The sequence below is a fragment of the Anoplopoma fimbria genome, chromosome 11, assembly GCF_027596085.1.
Source record: "Anoplopoma fimbria isolate UVic2021 breed Golden Eagle Sablefish chromosome 11, Afim_UVic_2022, whole genome shotgun sequence".
In the NCBI taxonomy this organism is placed as follows: Eukaryota; Metazoa; Chordata; class Actinopteri; order Perciformes; family Anoplopomatidae; genus Anoplopoma; species Anoplopoma fimbria.
In genome coordinates this window covers 11122915-11139517 of record NC_072459.1, presented here as the reverse complement: position 1 = coordinate 11139517, position 16603 = coordinate 11122915, and the positions used below count along the sequence as shown (strand labels likewise).

The 16603-nt window shown below is 42.4% G+C and overlaps 1 protein-coding gene across 1 annotated transcript in view; it reads left to right on the top strand.

Moving 5' to 3' along the window:
* The first annotated feature begins 15873 nt into the window (after positions 1 to 15873).
* LOC129098182 (ras-related protein Rab-26-like) overlaps positions 15874 to 16603 on the top strand; it is a 44535-nt gene continuing 43805 nt past the window's right edge. The window contains exon 1 of the mRNA XM_054607169.1: positions 15874 to 16287. Coding sequence (XP_054463144.1) covers positions 16102 to 16287 — 186 coding nt within the window. The 5' untranslated portion in view covers positions 15874 to 16101. The remainder of the gene's footprint in view (positions 16288 to 16603) is intronic.

Below are 16603 nucleotides of genomic sequence, written 5' to 3'. Positions count from 1 at the left end.
GTCTAACAGCACTTCTAATGGCACTAATGTGGAATGTGTTTTCACGGTGACACATGTTCAAAGGTTTTTGTCTGCATGCTCACTGAAGCAGCAAATGCCGCCCGGCAAACTGCACATCATCTGTCTATGACGTGACTTTTCTTTGGAACTTCGGATATCAGTTGAGGGGACATTATTGATGCTGGCAGTTGGAAGCATCACTTAGTGGATGACATTCGCCATGTGCAAAGTGCTCTAACCCCAATTTGGCTTGATTTAAGCTTTTATTTTTGATTGTTATGTCTTTTAGAGATGTTGTTGTGTTTTTTATGTCGTCTTCAGTGATAGCATCATTCCCACCCCCCCACCTTCACCCCTAACTTACCCCTGCCCCGAGGTCATTAGTCATAAGCATGGAGGGACTGGAGGGAGGATTGTAAACAGTGCAGAGGGGACAGAGCAGAATGGATCCTATTGTTAGCCCCACAGGCCAGAGGGTGCTGTCTCACTCGGGGAAGTATCGCCATTTGGACTATGCTCGCAGCCAAGTGTGTTTTCTTGGGTGTCCATGCGCGTGTATGTCTATCTTTCTGTGACTGTGCGTGTGTGTGTATCTGCGAGCGCAACTATGTGTTAACGTGTATCTGCGCAGACGTATCACCACGGCAACTGCTCTTTTTGGTTGTTCATTTCCATATAGCATGTGATATGACGCAGCCTGACACCACCACATGAGCATGTGAAACTTGTCACAAGCTAGTTTGTTAACTTGTGGTCACATATCATCACTGATGCCTCTAAAGGTATGTCCATGTGCGGCCCAGAGACTGTGCTGCATACATGTGTGCGTTGGTGGGTGGGTGTGCACACCAGAGACGGCATGTCTTAATCTGTATTTATGTACTCGCGGTCAAATTAATACATATTACTATAATCATGTCTGGCTGTGACATGACATTGATTTCCGGCCAGCTCTCTTTCATATGTCTCGGCCAACCCATTCCTCTTTGACTCCCCTTTTAAATCTGGTCCAGATTGTTAAGGGCCTATCCAGTGAGTGAGCACACCTTGTTTCAGGAGACCTGGCCCTGGGGGGAGAATCAGCCTTTAATAAGTATGTAAGGGAAAAGACTCACCCTGCCAAAAATGGCAGCCGCCCTGTATACTGTTCAGCTGGCAATCCGACTGCCAGAGAAGGAGGGATGGGATTGGAATCCAAGCAAAAGTAAGAGTGATTTTTCTCCCAGACCTCCTGTTGCAGAGAGACAGCATGTAAGAACGTGATGAGAGGAGTTTGAAGAGGCTTAGCTGAACCATCGCATTCTTTCTCATCGTTATCCTCCTCTGATGCATTGTACTTTGTAATAAAATAAGAATTATTATTCTTCATTTATATTGGAACAAAACCATTTGACAGTTTAAATCCTCTATACTGTATCTCGACCGTATGCAGTAACACATTTGGTTTACTAACTCCAACCTGCAGATGGATACATTAACACAGGGACTCAGACCTATCTGTCTGTATTCTGGCCCTTTCCTTGCTGTGCTTTATAGGGTGTTAGCAGTTGTATGTTTTGCTGTAGGCTGAGTCTTGAGTCTAAGCAGAGCGGAGCTTGGAGGGGAGGAGGCTCCCAGCATGTTGGAAACCACAGCACCAACGGCGCCAACTCCAATGAGACATGAGTTACAGCTCCGGCTTCCCCGAAATCAAATAAATAATCTGTCCCGTTTTTATTTACTTAAGCTCTCATCATGATTTGCAGCCTCTCAATTATTCTATTAGGGTAAAAGGACTTGCTCGCTCTCTTGTCACACTTTGCTTTCCCTAGACACATGCACAAACGTCACTGCTGATTTTCAGACTCACACCTGTCACCTGTTTTTCCATTTTCATTTTGGTCTGGATATTTAATCATTAAGTAATTGAAGCAGGGCTATAATCCTGTAAAGTTATTGTCAGAACATTTATGCTGCGGCAGGGTCCGCCATTCCTGCTCACTAGCACCGACAGAAGCAAAAACATTCAACCAGGCTACCTATAAACACAGACACACACACACACACACACACACACACACACACACACACACACGCACACGCACACACGCACACACGCACACTTGAAATGAGCCCTTGGTAGCAACAGTGTTACAGCTATCAGAGCCTTTTGGCCATGTGTTGAGAGCAATAATGGTAACGGCAACGACGGGCTCAGCCCATACTCTCAATTAGGGTCCCCGAGTGCTAGGTGTGGAAAGGTGTCTGGCAACGCGCCTGACCGCAGCACTCAAAGAGCACTTTGTCTGCGCACCTCACACCCACCGTACCTGCTCATGTTTTGGAAACAGCCCTACGTTGTCACACAGTTGATTTAATAAAATTGGATCCCCAAAATGAGACTTCTTGTGTTTCAGGGGCGCAATAGTCGTAATGGAAACGCATACACTCCACCCCCCCGGCCCTGTCTTTGGCTTTACAGGCATATTCCAAAGTCGGAATGAGTGGAGGAGACCGGCGGTAAACGGATACTTCCCCACTGTGAGCCCAGTAGTCTGGGTATGGCAAGAGTAACCCCATGTCCATCACAAGCACGTATCTAGCCACAAGCCTGGCTGTTGCTGCAGCTTACAGACTTGTTAAATGATGATTGCGAAAACAGAAAAACTCGAAAGGGAAAATAAAGGTAGCGCCGGTGTTGCTGTGGTTTTGTAAGTTGGTTTTGAGATCTGTGGGGAGCCTGTTAGGTCTCCTGTAGATCAGACTAGTGCAATATTAATCAAGACATGTGTTTACAGGAGTGACATTTGATAATCAGCTGAATAACAAGCTAACTGTGTTGGTTGGTCAACCAGTGTTGGTTTGGCAAGCAGAAGGATGATCAAATTGCCACAAAAGCTTTTCAGTATTGAAGGGCTGAGCTTGCAAACCATGGAGGTGGTAGCTGAGTTTACACTTAAAAAATGGGCATTGATGACGTTTTCTTAAAGCCCCAAAAGCATTAAAGGATGTAAGAAATGGCAGCTCTAGTCCCTGCAGGCACAGAGCATCTTCATTTACCTCTTTGTCACCTAGAGATGCTTGTTGGTTGTGCATGATTTTTGAGCGTAGAGCTGCATCGTACATTTTTTGTGAGGGTGAAAATACATCAAGTTACAGTTGGCTGACTGTACAAACTGATCCGGAACTCTGAATGATTTGCTGCCCACACCTCCAATTATTTGAGCAACAAGACAATTCAGTCTGATTTTTCATTATTACCATCCTACATTGTGGATAACATGTAGGATGGAGCAGCTTTGCATTTGTCTGTGCAATCTGGGAACGTGACAGATTTCCTCATGCATGTTCTGATAATATAGCAACATTGTGAAGAGATGATAATCCATATGTGTATTCCACCCTGTCATTTTTATTCTGTGCATTCTGTGTATTGTCTGTCTTTTGAATGATTTCCTCCATCTTGGAACAATATGTATAGCTTTGGTCTATAACTCACAACATGTTATGTCCATATGCAGTATACCATTTGCAGGCTCTGTGTAAATGCAATGCAAGTCTCAGTGTATAATAAATATACTGCACAGTATGTTCTTTAGTGGCACATAAGGTATTATTGTTTATTCTGTATATATATTAATGATATTTTCATGATGGTCCACTCTCTGTTTTAATTCAATTTTTCTATTTGGATGTACTGTTATGCTTTTTTTCTTTCAATACTTAAATGAGTACTATTACTAGCTGTGAAGCAATTAATTCAGAAAGCTCTCATGAGTCGGGCCTATGGTAATGGACAGTGGGTAAACTGGTAAATGCCCTTGTGGCGCGTGTGTTTGTTGACATACCAGTTTATGTTGACGCATAAGTATTAGCAGGGGACTCGCAGCACAGGGGAAGGTGTTAAGAGGTGTGTGTGTGTGTGTGTGTGTGTGTATGCGTCTATGTGTGTGGTGTGGTGGGTATCCAGGCCCCATAAAGAGCACACATTGTGGCTAGCAACTGGGTGTGACAGTGGCTACTAATATAAGCAAAATGACCCTTAACCACAGGCAAGGCTTTCACTGATAACTACAGGAGATTTAGGAGAGATTACATCATACTTTTCTCTTCACGTCCCGAAAATAACATCAAATCTAGATCAGTTAAATTAAAATTGGTTGTGTTACTCGGATGATATTCACAGATCCATTCCAGGTAGTGAAATTAGAGGCTGATGAAGAGGCGAGACTTTGGTCACATGAATGAGATTAGAAAGATCGGCATTAGTTGGAACGGCCATTTACACAAACATGATTACAATGTGGTTGGGAGGTTCAGGAATGGTTTTAAGCTTCCATCACAATTTGCTATCTTTAAAATGTGCCCTTTATACACTCAGGAAAGCCTGATGACTGTTTTGGCCAGTATCTTTATGTACACTCATGTCCATACATTACACAGATATCTCCAGCCTCTGTTCCGAAATGATTTAGACAGGTTCGTGAGGTTAAATCTCACGGCCTGCGACATGGAGGTTTGCTTCAGTGATTACGCTCCGCAGGGTTATTCGTGTACTTTATGAGTCTGAACTTGTGACCTTGGATGCATCGTGGAACAATTTATGAATTCTTTTTTCTTCCCTCTTGTACATGATAAACATCTGCAAACCTCCCCGGAGCTGACACGCTGACAGCTTACAGTGAAAGAGTCTCAAAAAAATGAAACAGCAGAAATCTCCCCTTTCCTCTCTAACTCCCTCAACCCTTCCCTGTCCTCTTATCCCTCTCTTCTTCTTCCTCACTCCCATATGTTTCTCTAGTCCTTGGAGGTGCAGAGGGGAGACAAAGAAGGGGGGAGATAGATCCTGCTGCACATCTGAGGTTTATTTGGCCTTTCCCTGGGGAGTGTGGTGAAGCTCTGCATCTCAAGGAAATTGCCAGCGCTCTCTGGTCGGCTTGGCACACTCTCAAGCATACACACAAACACTCGTACACGTACACACACACACACACACACACACTCACACATTCTCCTCAGTTGGCTTAAATCCCTCTTCTCTCTGTCACAGTGGCAAAGTTTGTCCACTTTTCTAGCCCTCAGTGCCACAATCCTTTATTGCATGTGTCCATATAGTGCACATAATTTCAATGTAGTCCCTTTGTCTCAACGTCAACAAATGCACTCCCACTTTGGAAACCCCCGATATGCATCCTAAGGCATGTTTGAAGAATAATTTTGTTACCAAGCAGGACCTAACTTGTTGAGGAACAAAATGTCTTCCAGTAGTCTATGCAAGAAAACGCTCTGTCTACTTTAAAAAAATCTAACTTTGAAGAAGTCTGAAGACTGTATGAGATCTAAATCTCAGTATAAAAAAGAGCAGATGGATGCCACCAAAATGCCAAGCTGTTTACACTCAAATATACAAATACTGTACAGCCACATATTAGCGCACAAACACACATTGCAGAAGGACTGATTTGTCTTTGTTTAAATGAGCAGCATGATGCGTTAAGATACCGTTTTTCCCTTTTTGTCAGATGGACAAGTTAGATTGTTGCCAGTCTTTGTACCTCATCCCCAGACTCATTTGTCTACTTCAGACTCAGGACTCCAAGCTGGTGAAGGGAGGATACAGAATGATGCCTACTCACCCCACAGGCCTTGACTCCCTCCTGCTCCCGCACCCATCCCCCTCTCCGTGCATCTATTCCCCACCTGGCTGCCATTGAGGTTAACATTTGGGGGGTTGAACGCAGAAGCAGATCACAGACAGGTGGCTCTTCTTGTGACCCGGATGTACTTATCCCCTGATCCCCAGCGACCCTGACAGGAAGTGAATCGCTGGCCAAGTGACCTCCCCTGGTGGGTCTTCCTGTCCCTATGTTGCCTCTCAGGAGGAAGGAAGGATGCGGTCTGTTGTCCTCAGGCGCCGCTCCCTCACTCTCCCCTCCTCAGCACGACCAGAAAATACAGATTATTGATTCCAGGCTCGTCTCTACTCATGCTTCCCCTTTTATTCTCCTTTTTGGTCTCTCTTATTTCCCATCTTCTTCTTAGCACCAATTTAATCTCATCTTGACATCATTCCTTTTGTCTTTCGTTGCCTTTTCTGTGCCTCTAAGTAAACACTGCAGACATTTGCAAACCGCAAAATCATCAAATACACTCTGGGGGCCAACAAGACACTTGATTTATAATCGTCATTTTATTTATTTCTGACACTGAATTGTTTATTTGTGTTATTGTTGTTTTATTGTCCATTTCTTTACATTAAATGGCAGTCATTTAATGTGGGGTAGAAATCCCAAAGTCAGGCTTCTGGGTTTAGTCTGCTCTCAAATGATGTGCATGCACATTGTGAATTACAGGACACCATTTGGTGGTAGTTAGGAAGAGAGAAAAGGGGACTTCCAGGCAGACAGAGAAAGAAACCTCGCTAACAACATCAAACGCTGCTTGTGTTCTGGCTGCAGTTTAAGAACAGGAAACCAAAGCAAAAAAGGTGAGAAGGTCACGAAAAACCTTTGCTAACTTCTCAGCCACACTGATGGCAGCGATGTGCATGAGCAACAGGTTAAAAGTTTCAACTTTGACTCCCGTGGGGTTTCAGTGCTTATACGTGTTTTCTGTGATGGTAATTCATACAATATCATGAACAAGGCGACACTCTTCATTGGATCTGACGATGCAGGCTGAGCAGGTGGCTCATTGGTCATGTCAATGTTGCAGCCACATAATGATGACAATATCGAGCCACATTTTGGTCTGTTTCTCTGTATTTGTGTCACTCACCATCAGGTGCTAGACAGCGCCGCTATGTTTACATAATGCAGCATAATGCAATGACAACAATTTAAAGTCACATAGTAAAAAAAAAATAAAAAAATGTATTAACATGCTAATGAAAATATTAATCTTTTAAGTTTATATGGGGATAATGATGTATACACGCCATAAAAACCATCCAAAACAATGCAAACGGAATAAGAGCACTCATCTATCAGGTTATGTTATGTAATTGTATTTGGCTATATGTCTGCACAGTGTTTATTTTTTACAAACAATAAATAAATGAATAAACAATCATTTGCGCCGACTTGGCCTATTTGTGTATTTTAAATTCAATGAAAGAGATTAGACTCAGAGAGGGCATTGGAAAAGGATTAAAATGAGAGTAGTCTGTGATACTCTCTATATATAACAATAAGTCATTAAGATTGAAATATAAATCACCATTATAGATGCTTAAGACTGTGTTCAAATGCAGAAGTTAAATAGAAGTTGTTCTTTAAAATCATCAAATCAGACATCAAATTTGAACATCATTACAAAGGGTTTGTTAGCTTTTAAAGAGCAAAACACCAAGTATTTTTTTATTTATTTATAAGATTTAAAGTTAATTTTGTAATCATTCCACTGGTGTCTTCAACAGAGAACTCAAATGGTTTCTTCTTATTAAAAGTGAACCCATTAATTGTCTAGTAAACGGAAATATAACACGTTCTTAAAGACTTGGGACACACGAGAGAACAGCAGGGAGAGAGCGTGAAGTGAGATGTTGTGATCCCACAGGTGTTTCTATCCCCTTCCATAATGTGAGTCTGCAACTGCATTGCCACCTAGTGGAAGAGGAGGAATACTCTCTTCAGACTAGTGGGATTTAAATGAGTGTATATTCAGAAAAACAGAGGTAGTATGCACTAGAAAAGCTTAGGCAGCATATCTGAGGTAAAGGAATAAATAACTGCAAGGTGTCTGCCACCATCTGGGTTTTGTTCATCCGCTATTTCAGGTCAGACTGTTGGTCTGCCACTAGGAAGTTTTCCAGTTGAGCAAATCCATCCATTCCTCCTAATAAACATCAGAACCAAACATCGAGCCAGTGAGTTCACATCTGGAGCTTATGTGGGAGATAGACATCAATATGTCAGGCCTTCGGGCCATAAGAGTGCATCCTTACTGTTACGAAGAATCAAGAACATTCATAATAGATAATGACTTTTCGTTACACTGAAAAAATGTGTGTCTGTCGGCCACAAAAAGAGAGTGAGAAAAAGGAAGGCTGGAGGGAGGGAGGGTTGTAAAGGCAAGGGGTGGGTTTGTTTGGCCAACTTCTGCTAATTGGTCTCAATGGTGCAGCTAATGGTTTTAGGTTTATGTCCAAGCTCCACTGAAAAATAAGTGGGAACCAATGAAAGGCTAGCTGCTGTGTTTTATGCATTTTCTTCTATTTGCGAGCTAAGGAGGAGAATTTAAAGTGCAGAAAATTGAAAATGGAGACTGAAATCACCTAATTAAGAGCCACACATCGCACATCCTGTTACTCCTTCATGTTTTAAACAGATGTTGGGTGAAGTGAATTTGGAACTGTTTCATCCATTACAAGATATTTGAGGTTTTCACACCTCAAATGTCAAGCTCACATTTGAAAATCATAGAAAAAGCTTCCACCCACTTTGATATCTTCCATGTCTGTCCCTGTCTTTCAACACTGTCAGGTTATGAGTGGTTCTTCTGCTGACCCTCACCATTCCATTCCATCCATCTTTCATCGACTGTAGCTGAGGCATGTGGCAACAAAGCTCTGCTGTGGTCAGACGGCATCTGTCCCTTCAATAATCCTGCCGTTATCGCTACACATCAAAGAGTTAAAGGCTTGCATAATTGAGTTAACGAGTGTGTTTGGGAGTAACCTGATCCTTTATTCCCCGTGAGGAGTGCGGTCACAGTGTGTGACCACAGACGGAGACGAAGAGAGAGAGGGACGGAGTGAGTGGGCCCTAAAGCCCTGCAACAACTGTGGGTTCACACTGTGGGCCTGGCGAAACGCACAGCGCCCTGGGCCGGTACCCAAGCTAATGAAAAAACAACAGTGGGGTAATGCTGGTGTGGAGCTGAGACCGCAGCACCGTGCCCGCTGCACAACTGCCCCAAGTCAGCACTGGCACTGGCCGCACAGCCAGTTGTCACGGCCTTAATCCTGCCTGCTGAATGACCTCATCATTCTCTGCTTGCCTCCCTGCAGCTGCTGCCATGGCTCGTTACTGCAGAAGCACCGGAGTGACCTCACCTACAGGACACACACAATCACATGCAAAGTAAGCAGATACACTGGTGCAGTGCCCAAAACATGCAAAACCTTAAAGAATATGATCACCTTCAATTCCAAGAAGACATTTGTCTACTGATGGAATCTGGCCATGCAGAAAAAAAAAAGATATTTTAACTTTAAACAGCAGTGAGTCTGTCTAGTTCACTCTTACCCTGGAAGATTCACAGACCTTGCTGTGGGCAGTTTTGATTGGAAATACTTTCAATAAAATAAATTGCCCAAGTGAGAACTGTCCACAGAGAGGCCTGTGGATTGTTCAGAGTAACCAGGGCATTGTTGTTGGGGAGACACATTGCTATTTAATTTTTTTTTCAATGCATTGATGATCAAAATGTCATTAACTTCCATTGTATCGGGGTTCTCGGGGTAGTTGCAGATGTGGATATCTAAAAAAACAGCCCGGTGTCCTATGATTCTACATCCAAAGCCTGTATTCAGTCCCAAAACAGGAAGCGGTATACTCAATATGTAGCAAACTGAAAAGGGGTTGTGAAGGATGTGATGGTGGTGGATGTGCGTCTTATTTCATCATGTCACAGACCTGCAAATAATGATCACAACTTAATTAACCACAACCATAATCTTTCCATATAACTTACTGTAGTTGCAATGTGTAGATATTGTATTTTAAAAGTGTCGGCATTTAATCTGACTGGCGTTTTGCAGAATTGTCTAATTCCGAAATTCGTAGCCAAAACTACAATACACAGTGGGATTATTTTTCTTTTGGATTTGGTTGTGTTAACCCTTTAACTTCCCAAACCGCAGCAATTACAACAAAACATGTATGTATCATGTAAACATGAGGCTAATTTACATACTGCATACATCCGCATGACGGTTCCATATTGCGCTCATATCAAACAAGATCAGACGGTACTGTACATACAGACTTAGTTAACAGGCACAAACACAGATGTACATAGTGTTCATGAACATACATCCACACACAGACACACTTGTGTGTGATGAAAATAAAGAGACACTTGCTCTGTTGGCACCTCCTCCAATCACACACGCCGCCTCCACTCCTCCATCCCAGCTGTCACAACTGCAAAAACTCTACAAATACACACGCACGCTCTCGCATATTCACACTCACCCACACACACCACTTTTCCTGCTCACACCTTTTCCCGCTCACCATGGCTCTCTCCAGTTGGTGCTTGTGTGCCCACTCTCTGCCGCAGCTTGCATGTAATGTGTGTGTGTGTGTGTGTGTGTGTGTGTGTGTGTGTGTGTGTGTGTGTGTGTGTGTGTGTGTGTGTGTGTGTGTGTGTGTGTGTGTGTGTGTGTGTGTGTGTGTGTGTGTGTGTGTTTATGGGTGTACATGGGTGTACATGCGTTTGTCATTTGTCTTTTTATTGCCGTGGTTCCAGCTGAGCTCAGACGTTTTGTGCCCACCTCTGGTCCTGCAGCATGAGAGGGAAAGTGGACAGTGAGTCATGTTTTATTCTGGCCTCATCTAAACTGTGTAAAATTACGGACACCTTATACTCAATCTGTTTTGCGTCTGAGAGCGGAGAGAGGATTGAAACGTCAGTGGGAAATTTAGGCACGCCTTGTAGTGAATCTCTGCTTTTTCTCAGCTTTACGCCCCTTTTACTTTTTGCCCTAACTCGATCCAACTTAATGTTTTTGGCCGTTGAATCTCATGATCAGTGTGTGCAATCACTCCTGTGCTTACTCTGCATGTTTTGGTGTGTCGGTGCACTTAACGCCCAAATGTTTCCTGTTTGACAGCAACACCATGTGTGAGGTCATAAATCTGATCAACACAGAAACAGAATACAGTGACACTTACTCTTGCAGGAAGCACCCTGGATTAGCAAGGATTTATGGTTGGGCCTTGGGCAATGCACCCATCCCTTGTGAATGCATCCAGTGCCCTCTTTCTCAAAATGACAGGCAGGAAGTGGAAAAAAAAGTTTCTTGCACCTTAAATCAATCCGTAGAAACGCAGAGCAGATTCAAATTAGATTTAACTTAAAGGGCCTATATCCAAATAAATAAGGGGAACTGAAATAAGGAGCAGATATTGGGGGAAATTGGGCTTCTGGTAGCGATTATTATCCTCATAGAGTTTTTCCATCCTGGTACCCTGGCTCAGACTTTTATGTCTGGATCTTTTAAAGGGTCCGGGGAGGGTTGGGCAGGTATTATTTTCAACACTTCAGATTAAACCCTGCAACAGCTCTCTGAGGCCTTACTAATACAGACCCCCTGCTGGGTTACAGCGAAATAAAAAAAGGGGAAAAAAAGAGCAGTGACTGGGAAAACAGTATTAAAACAGAGGTGGAAATTGCAAATTTGACACTGAGATGCTGTGATGACGTCTTTGGAAAGGTAATAATTAACGGTGTCACCTTTTTTACGACGTAGAGGAAAATAATTTAAAAAAAATGGAGGATGAACGATTTGAAGTCAGTGCTTGGATTCATTGGTTTAGCACATTAAAATATGGCAAGGTAAAGCAAAAATGATCATGCCAAGGCAATTTCAAGCCACCAGAACACACTGTTGTTGCAAATGCTAATTTCTCACCATTTTCTCTTGTACTTGTGTAAGTTACAGTATATACAGTATAGGTGTCAAGCTCTTGCATACATCGTACAGTCAGGACATTACAAATCTTACTTTTATAATCAATTTATTAACTTTTGTCTCAAGATGGGATTCAGATGTAGAGAAAAGTAAACAAATTATTAAATCAAATACAAATTCAAACCCAAGTTTAATCAAGTTCGCCTATACTGTAGCAGCAGCAATGAAACTGCATTAAATATTAACTGAAATATACTTTATATTAAATATGCATGATTAAACTTGTATGTTCTCTAATTAACTTCATCCTCACAATTTAATGACAATTTAATGACATTGTTGCATGTTTGATATGTAATACATGTTTTGTATTACAGCAGTGGTGCCCAACCTCAGGGATGGGACCTCTCCAGTGGGTCATAAGGTAAATCAGATGGATCCAGAGATGTTTAACCTGAACAGAAAGAAGAAGAAATTTAGTTCTGCTGCAGTCTCTTTCCTCATTGTTTCTCTGTGTTATAATAAAAAAATATTAAATAATTGTATTTATTATGGATTTTAAAACGCCGTTACTGCTAACCACTTTCACATTGTCAATAAGAAAAAATAGAATTTAAAGGCTGTTTAAGGGGTCATAAGAAAAAAAAGGTTGGGAAACCAGCTACACCGCTATAATCATCATTCATTGGTTGGCGCAATCTTTTGCATAGTTAACATGTAATGCTGTGTCGCTCATTAACAGACTTGATATGCATAATATTTTGCATTACTATGTGATAACTGTGGAGTCAGAAGTAGAGTTGTTTTATAATCAGGATTATGGAATGAATGTGGAAGTTATGGATACTTCAAATTAGATAACTACCAATCACAAAAAAGTACTTTAGGTCAAGATAAACACATTGCAAGTTATATTGTAAAGATACACTCTAAGATTTCTTATCAGTTAAAACATGTCCTCTAAAATATACATAGAGCGCTATAACCAAGCAGCACTAATGCTACTTCATTTTCCTCTCCCCCTCACACACACACACACACATACACTTTGTTTCTCTCATTTAAGATGCCTCGGGGAGCGAATAAGTGCCAGGCAGTACCAGTCCACTGATGGCTGTACTTGCCAAGGCCTGACAAACAGGGATGCCGGCTGGCAGGATGCCCCTCTGCCCCTCCTCACGGCACTCGGGCCGCAGGCAGCTGAGAGAAAGCGCGGCCAAACGGATCAACAGTTGCTGTGACTTTGGTTGAGCGACTGGCCGGGCTGCTGCACGCCACACATCCCACATTCAGGGCACCTGACCCTGGGTAAACTGACAAATGCCTGGCCTTTGAGTGCGCCTGCAGATTGATGTGACCCTGAGGTTGTAATGACCTCACTGCATCGGGAGCGCACACATCCACACACTTTTAGCCATGTTCCCACCAACAATGTTTTGTTCAAGCACCTGACGTAGTGCATTGCTCTTATGGAGTCATGGAGATGGAGCAGCTCTAAGGAGGCTTGCACCCGTTACAGAGGGCTGCAATTTGCTGCTAATTAAACAGTTGAAATTATATAATTTGATTCATTCTTCACAGCTGAATTACACAGTTGATTTACAGTGCATGTCACAGGGGGAAAAAAAACCTCTAATTAGATCGCTGCCTTGTTAGCTTAAGCAAACAGCTTGATTAGATACAGACTGCCTCCACAGTTTGTATTAAAAGGCCGTTTAACATGCTGGTGCTGCCATGTATGCTTGTTGGAGCAGACACACACAAGCATATATGGTACACAAGTACACATCATAGGCCTCGCAATGTATAGTGTATGAATCAGTCATATTTAACTCATCTTGACAAGGCTGTTAATTTCTCCGAAACCAGGGACGGGTTCCAACGGCTTTCTCTATCCCCGTCCCCTCTTCCCTCCAAAATGCCCAGCTGTTGTCACAGTAGACAGCTGCTGTAGTGGTAGAACAAATCTCAGCTGTTGGGGGGAGTTGCACAAGGAGGTGTTGGTGGATTTGGGGTATGTATTCCCTCCAACCAATGACACTCAACTCCCTGCTCTGAGCCGAGTTGGGTGGAGTGTGGAAAAATGCTGACAGATAGCAGATTTAGAGACAGAAACCAGAGGCTACGGCTGTCTGTGTGTTTTCAAGCAGAACTGCTCAGAAACTCTGAACCTGGGAGCTCTGGGGTCAAATAGGTGATGTCCCTGAAAAGTCTGTGTAGAATAATTACTTTTTGCTTGCTGTGTGAACTACAGTTGGAAAATAAAAGAGGAATAGCATATGTGTGTTGCTTTGATGTTAGATTAAGCTTTAATCTTATCATTACATCAAAAGTTTACCTCAATGAACATTTACCACATAAGGATCAGTTACCAAATCCAGTAAGCGGAACATACTGTCAAATATCAACCCCTACACAGAAACTTCCCATAAACATGACCCACAAGCTGTTTGTTTCGTTCTGTTTGATTTATATAATAAACGGAGCTGCCAATTTAAGCCTGGAATTATTCACGCCACACATTTTAAAGGTCAGAGGTAATACAAGCTCACTAAATTCACCCGTTGTGGGGAGCAAACTATGTCTCCGGGCTATGATCTTTGAGCATATTCTAATGGGGCCGGACAGCATGGCCCTTGATCAGAAAGGCAGTTGTATTTGCTCAAATTACATATTGTGTAGCAAACTAGATTACATGGGATGGGGGAAACAACAGCATCTCGTTACTGGCCACAGCGGATCATGGTCTAACCAGAATATGCTGCTGTTCTTTGTTGTAAATGTAGACAATATGTGGAACCAGCTAAAGAGTGACATCCTCCATGTTATAGAGAGACGCTTGAATTATGTTGTGAATTATTGCGGGTGTGGGTAAGAGTCACTGAGAGGCCGGTGACCGTCGTTTTGACTGTTCTGCTTTGATCACAACCAGCTTGTTGATGGAGGTCTGAACAAAGCTGCCCATACAGAGGCCTACCACTTATGATAAAGACCGACTGTATATGTAAATCAAATCAATTCAATTGTGTGATATGCTTCTCCTATTGGCACATGTGATGTAGTTTGTTGCTGTTTCCCTCAGGACTTCAGCTATGCTCTACCATATAGACATAGTTCTGTTTATCTCTAAAACTGTAACCTTATTTGGGTCTAGTTCAGATTCAGCCCTAATAATTTAACAATGATCCTTTTAATTTATTCAAGGGACAAAGATCTTCAACACCGAGATTAACTCAAACTCTACACTTTCTATTTTATATTCTTATATCGCCCTCTTGTGGTGCATGATTGAAATCACATCCTCAGCACGCTCCACAGGTGGCTGCTGCTTGATGTTTCCATTTTCCCACTACTTTTCTCCACATTATATAAACAAAGTGCTTGCTATTAGAAACATATTACTTTGATGGCTTACATTAACCACTTATTTGGAAATTTCGTGGCTTCGCATAAAAACTGTTACTACTGTGAGTGAATGGAAGGTACCTCATCTCACATAGAAAAGTTTACTTTCGCCTTTTTAAGAAGCGAAAGCAATTAAATGAGTTGGAGAAAGTAAATAGCTCATGTCATCATGATTGTGCAAAAGTTGTTAGAAAATGTAGAACACACTGGTTTCATTCCATAAACAAAATGATTGCAAGTAAAAACTTTTCACTCACAACAGTGTCAGATAACTATTTTAATGCAGCTGTTTTTCAGCACCTCGGACAGCATCCTGTGCATCCCATCGCCCTCATAATCATCAGTGGTACTCCCATACTAGGCTAGTATACTGGTCATACTGTCACAGATAACTTTAAGTCATGTGGTGAAAGTTGGTACAGTCTCTACAATTGACCCGTATATTCGTCATTGAGGACTGCAGTGAGTTTAGAATGTGAGGTTGACGCACATGGAGACGTTTACCTTCAGGGCTTTCTGCCATAAAGGGTTTTATTTGAACCCAAATCATGATGTTTTCCAAAAATCTCACTAAGTATGTTTGTTGCCTAAACCTAATGAGATTTCCAGGCAGACTTCTCCCATTGTGCCAGTGAAGGGCAGAGAGGCGTCTCCTCCTCCTCCTCTTCTTCTTCTTCTTCTTCTTCTTCTTCTTCTTCTTCTTCTTCTTCTTCTTCAGAGTGCAGCGCCCCTGTGGTCTGATTGCTGTGCGCTCAAGGTGGAGTTCTCCGACACATCACATCCAATTGGTTCCGCCACAACGCGCACTGATCCAAGCTGTTGTCCTGCAAGGAGAAAGCTGTCAGCAACAGAAGCGAGAGCGTGCTTTTCTTTCTTTTTTTTTAATGCATTTTTTGGGCATTTCGAGACAATTTCCCCTCTTTCTTTGAGTTGGGAACGTGTGGGAACATGCGTTTTACGCGCGGGTGAAAATCAAATCTGCTAGTTCAAGTTCTTCGCTGCAGCAACTTTTCAGCGATTTCAAGATTTGTTTAGTTTGTTTGAGTTAATCTTCATAAATATAGTTTTTTTTAAAAATGTCTCGCAAGAAGGCTGCCAAAGGCAAAGCCGCGACCAGCAGCCCGTCCTCAGGCAGCCCCACCGGGAGAGGGACCGGGAAAGCAGCTCGAAGCAGCCCGGGCATTGTTCAGATGAACGGTGTGGTCCATCCCAGCAGACCCTCCGCCAGCAGCAGCGGAGAGTTTTATGACATCGCTTTCAAGGTAGGTGCTGTTGTTGTTGTTGTTGTTGTTGTTGTTGTTGTTGTTGTTGTTGTTGTTGTTGTTGTTGTTGTTGTTGTTTAGTAGCCTTTAAATGCATCATATAACAAACTGTAACTCATATAAAAGTGGGCTTTTAATTTCCATCATTTTACACCCTAAATATCTGAGAAATAATGAAGGCTAGGTTAAAAAAAAAAAAATTTGGATAAATAATGTCACAGATATTGACACTTTTTGGCTTTTGTTTACCTTTTTAAGAGGGGAGGAATACAAACACACATAGCAGGCTGAGTCTGTTTGTGGTGTTTTTCTTTGC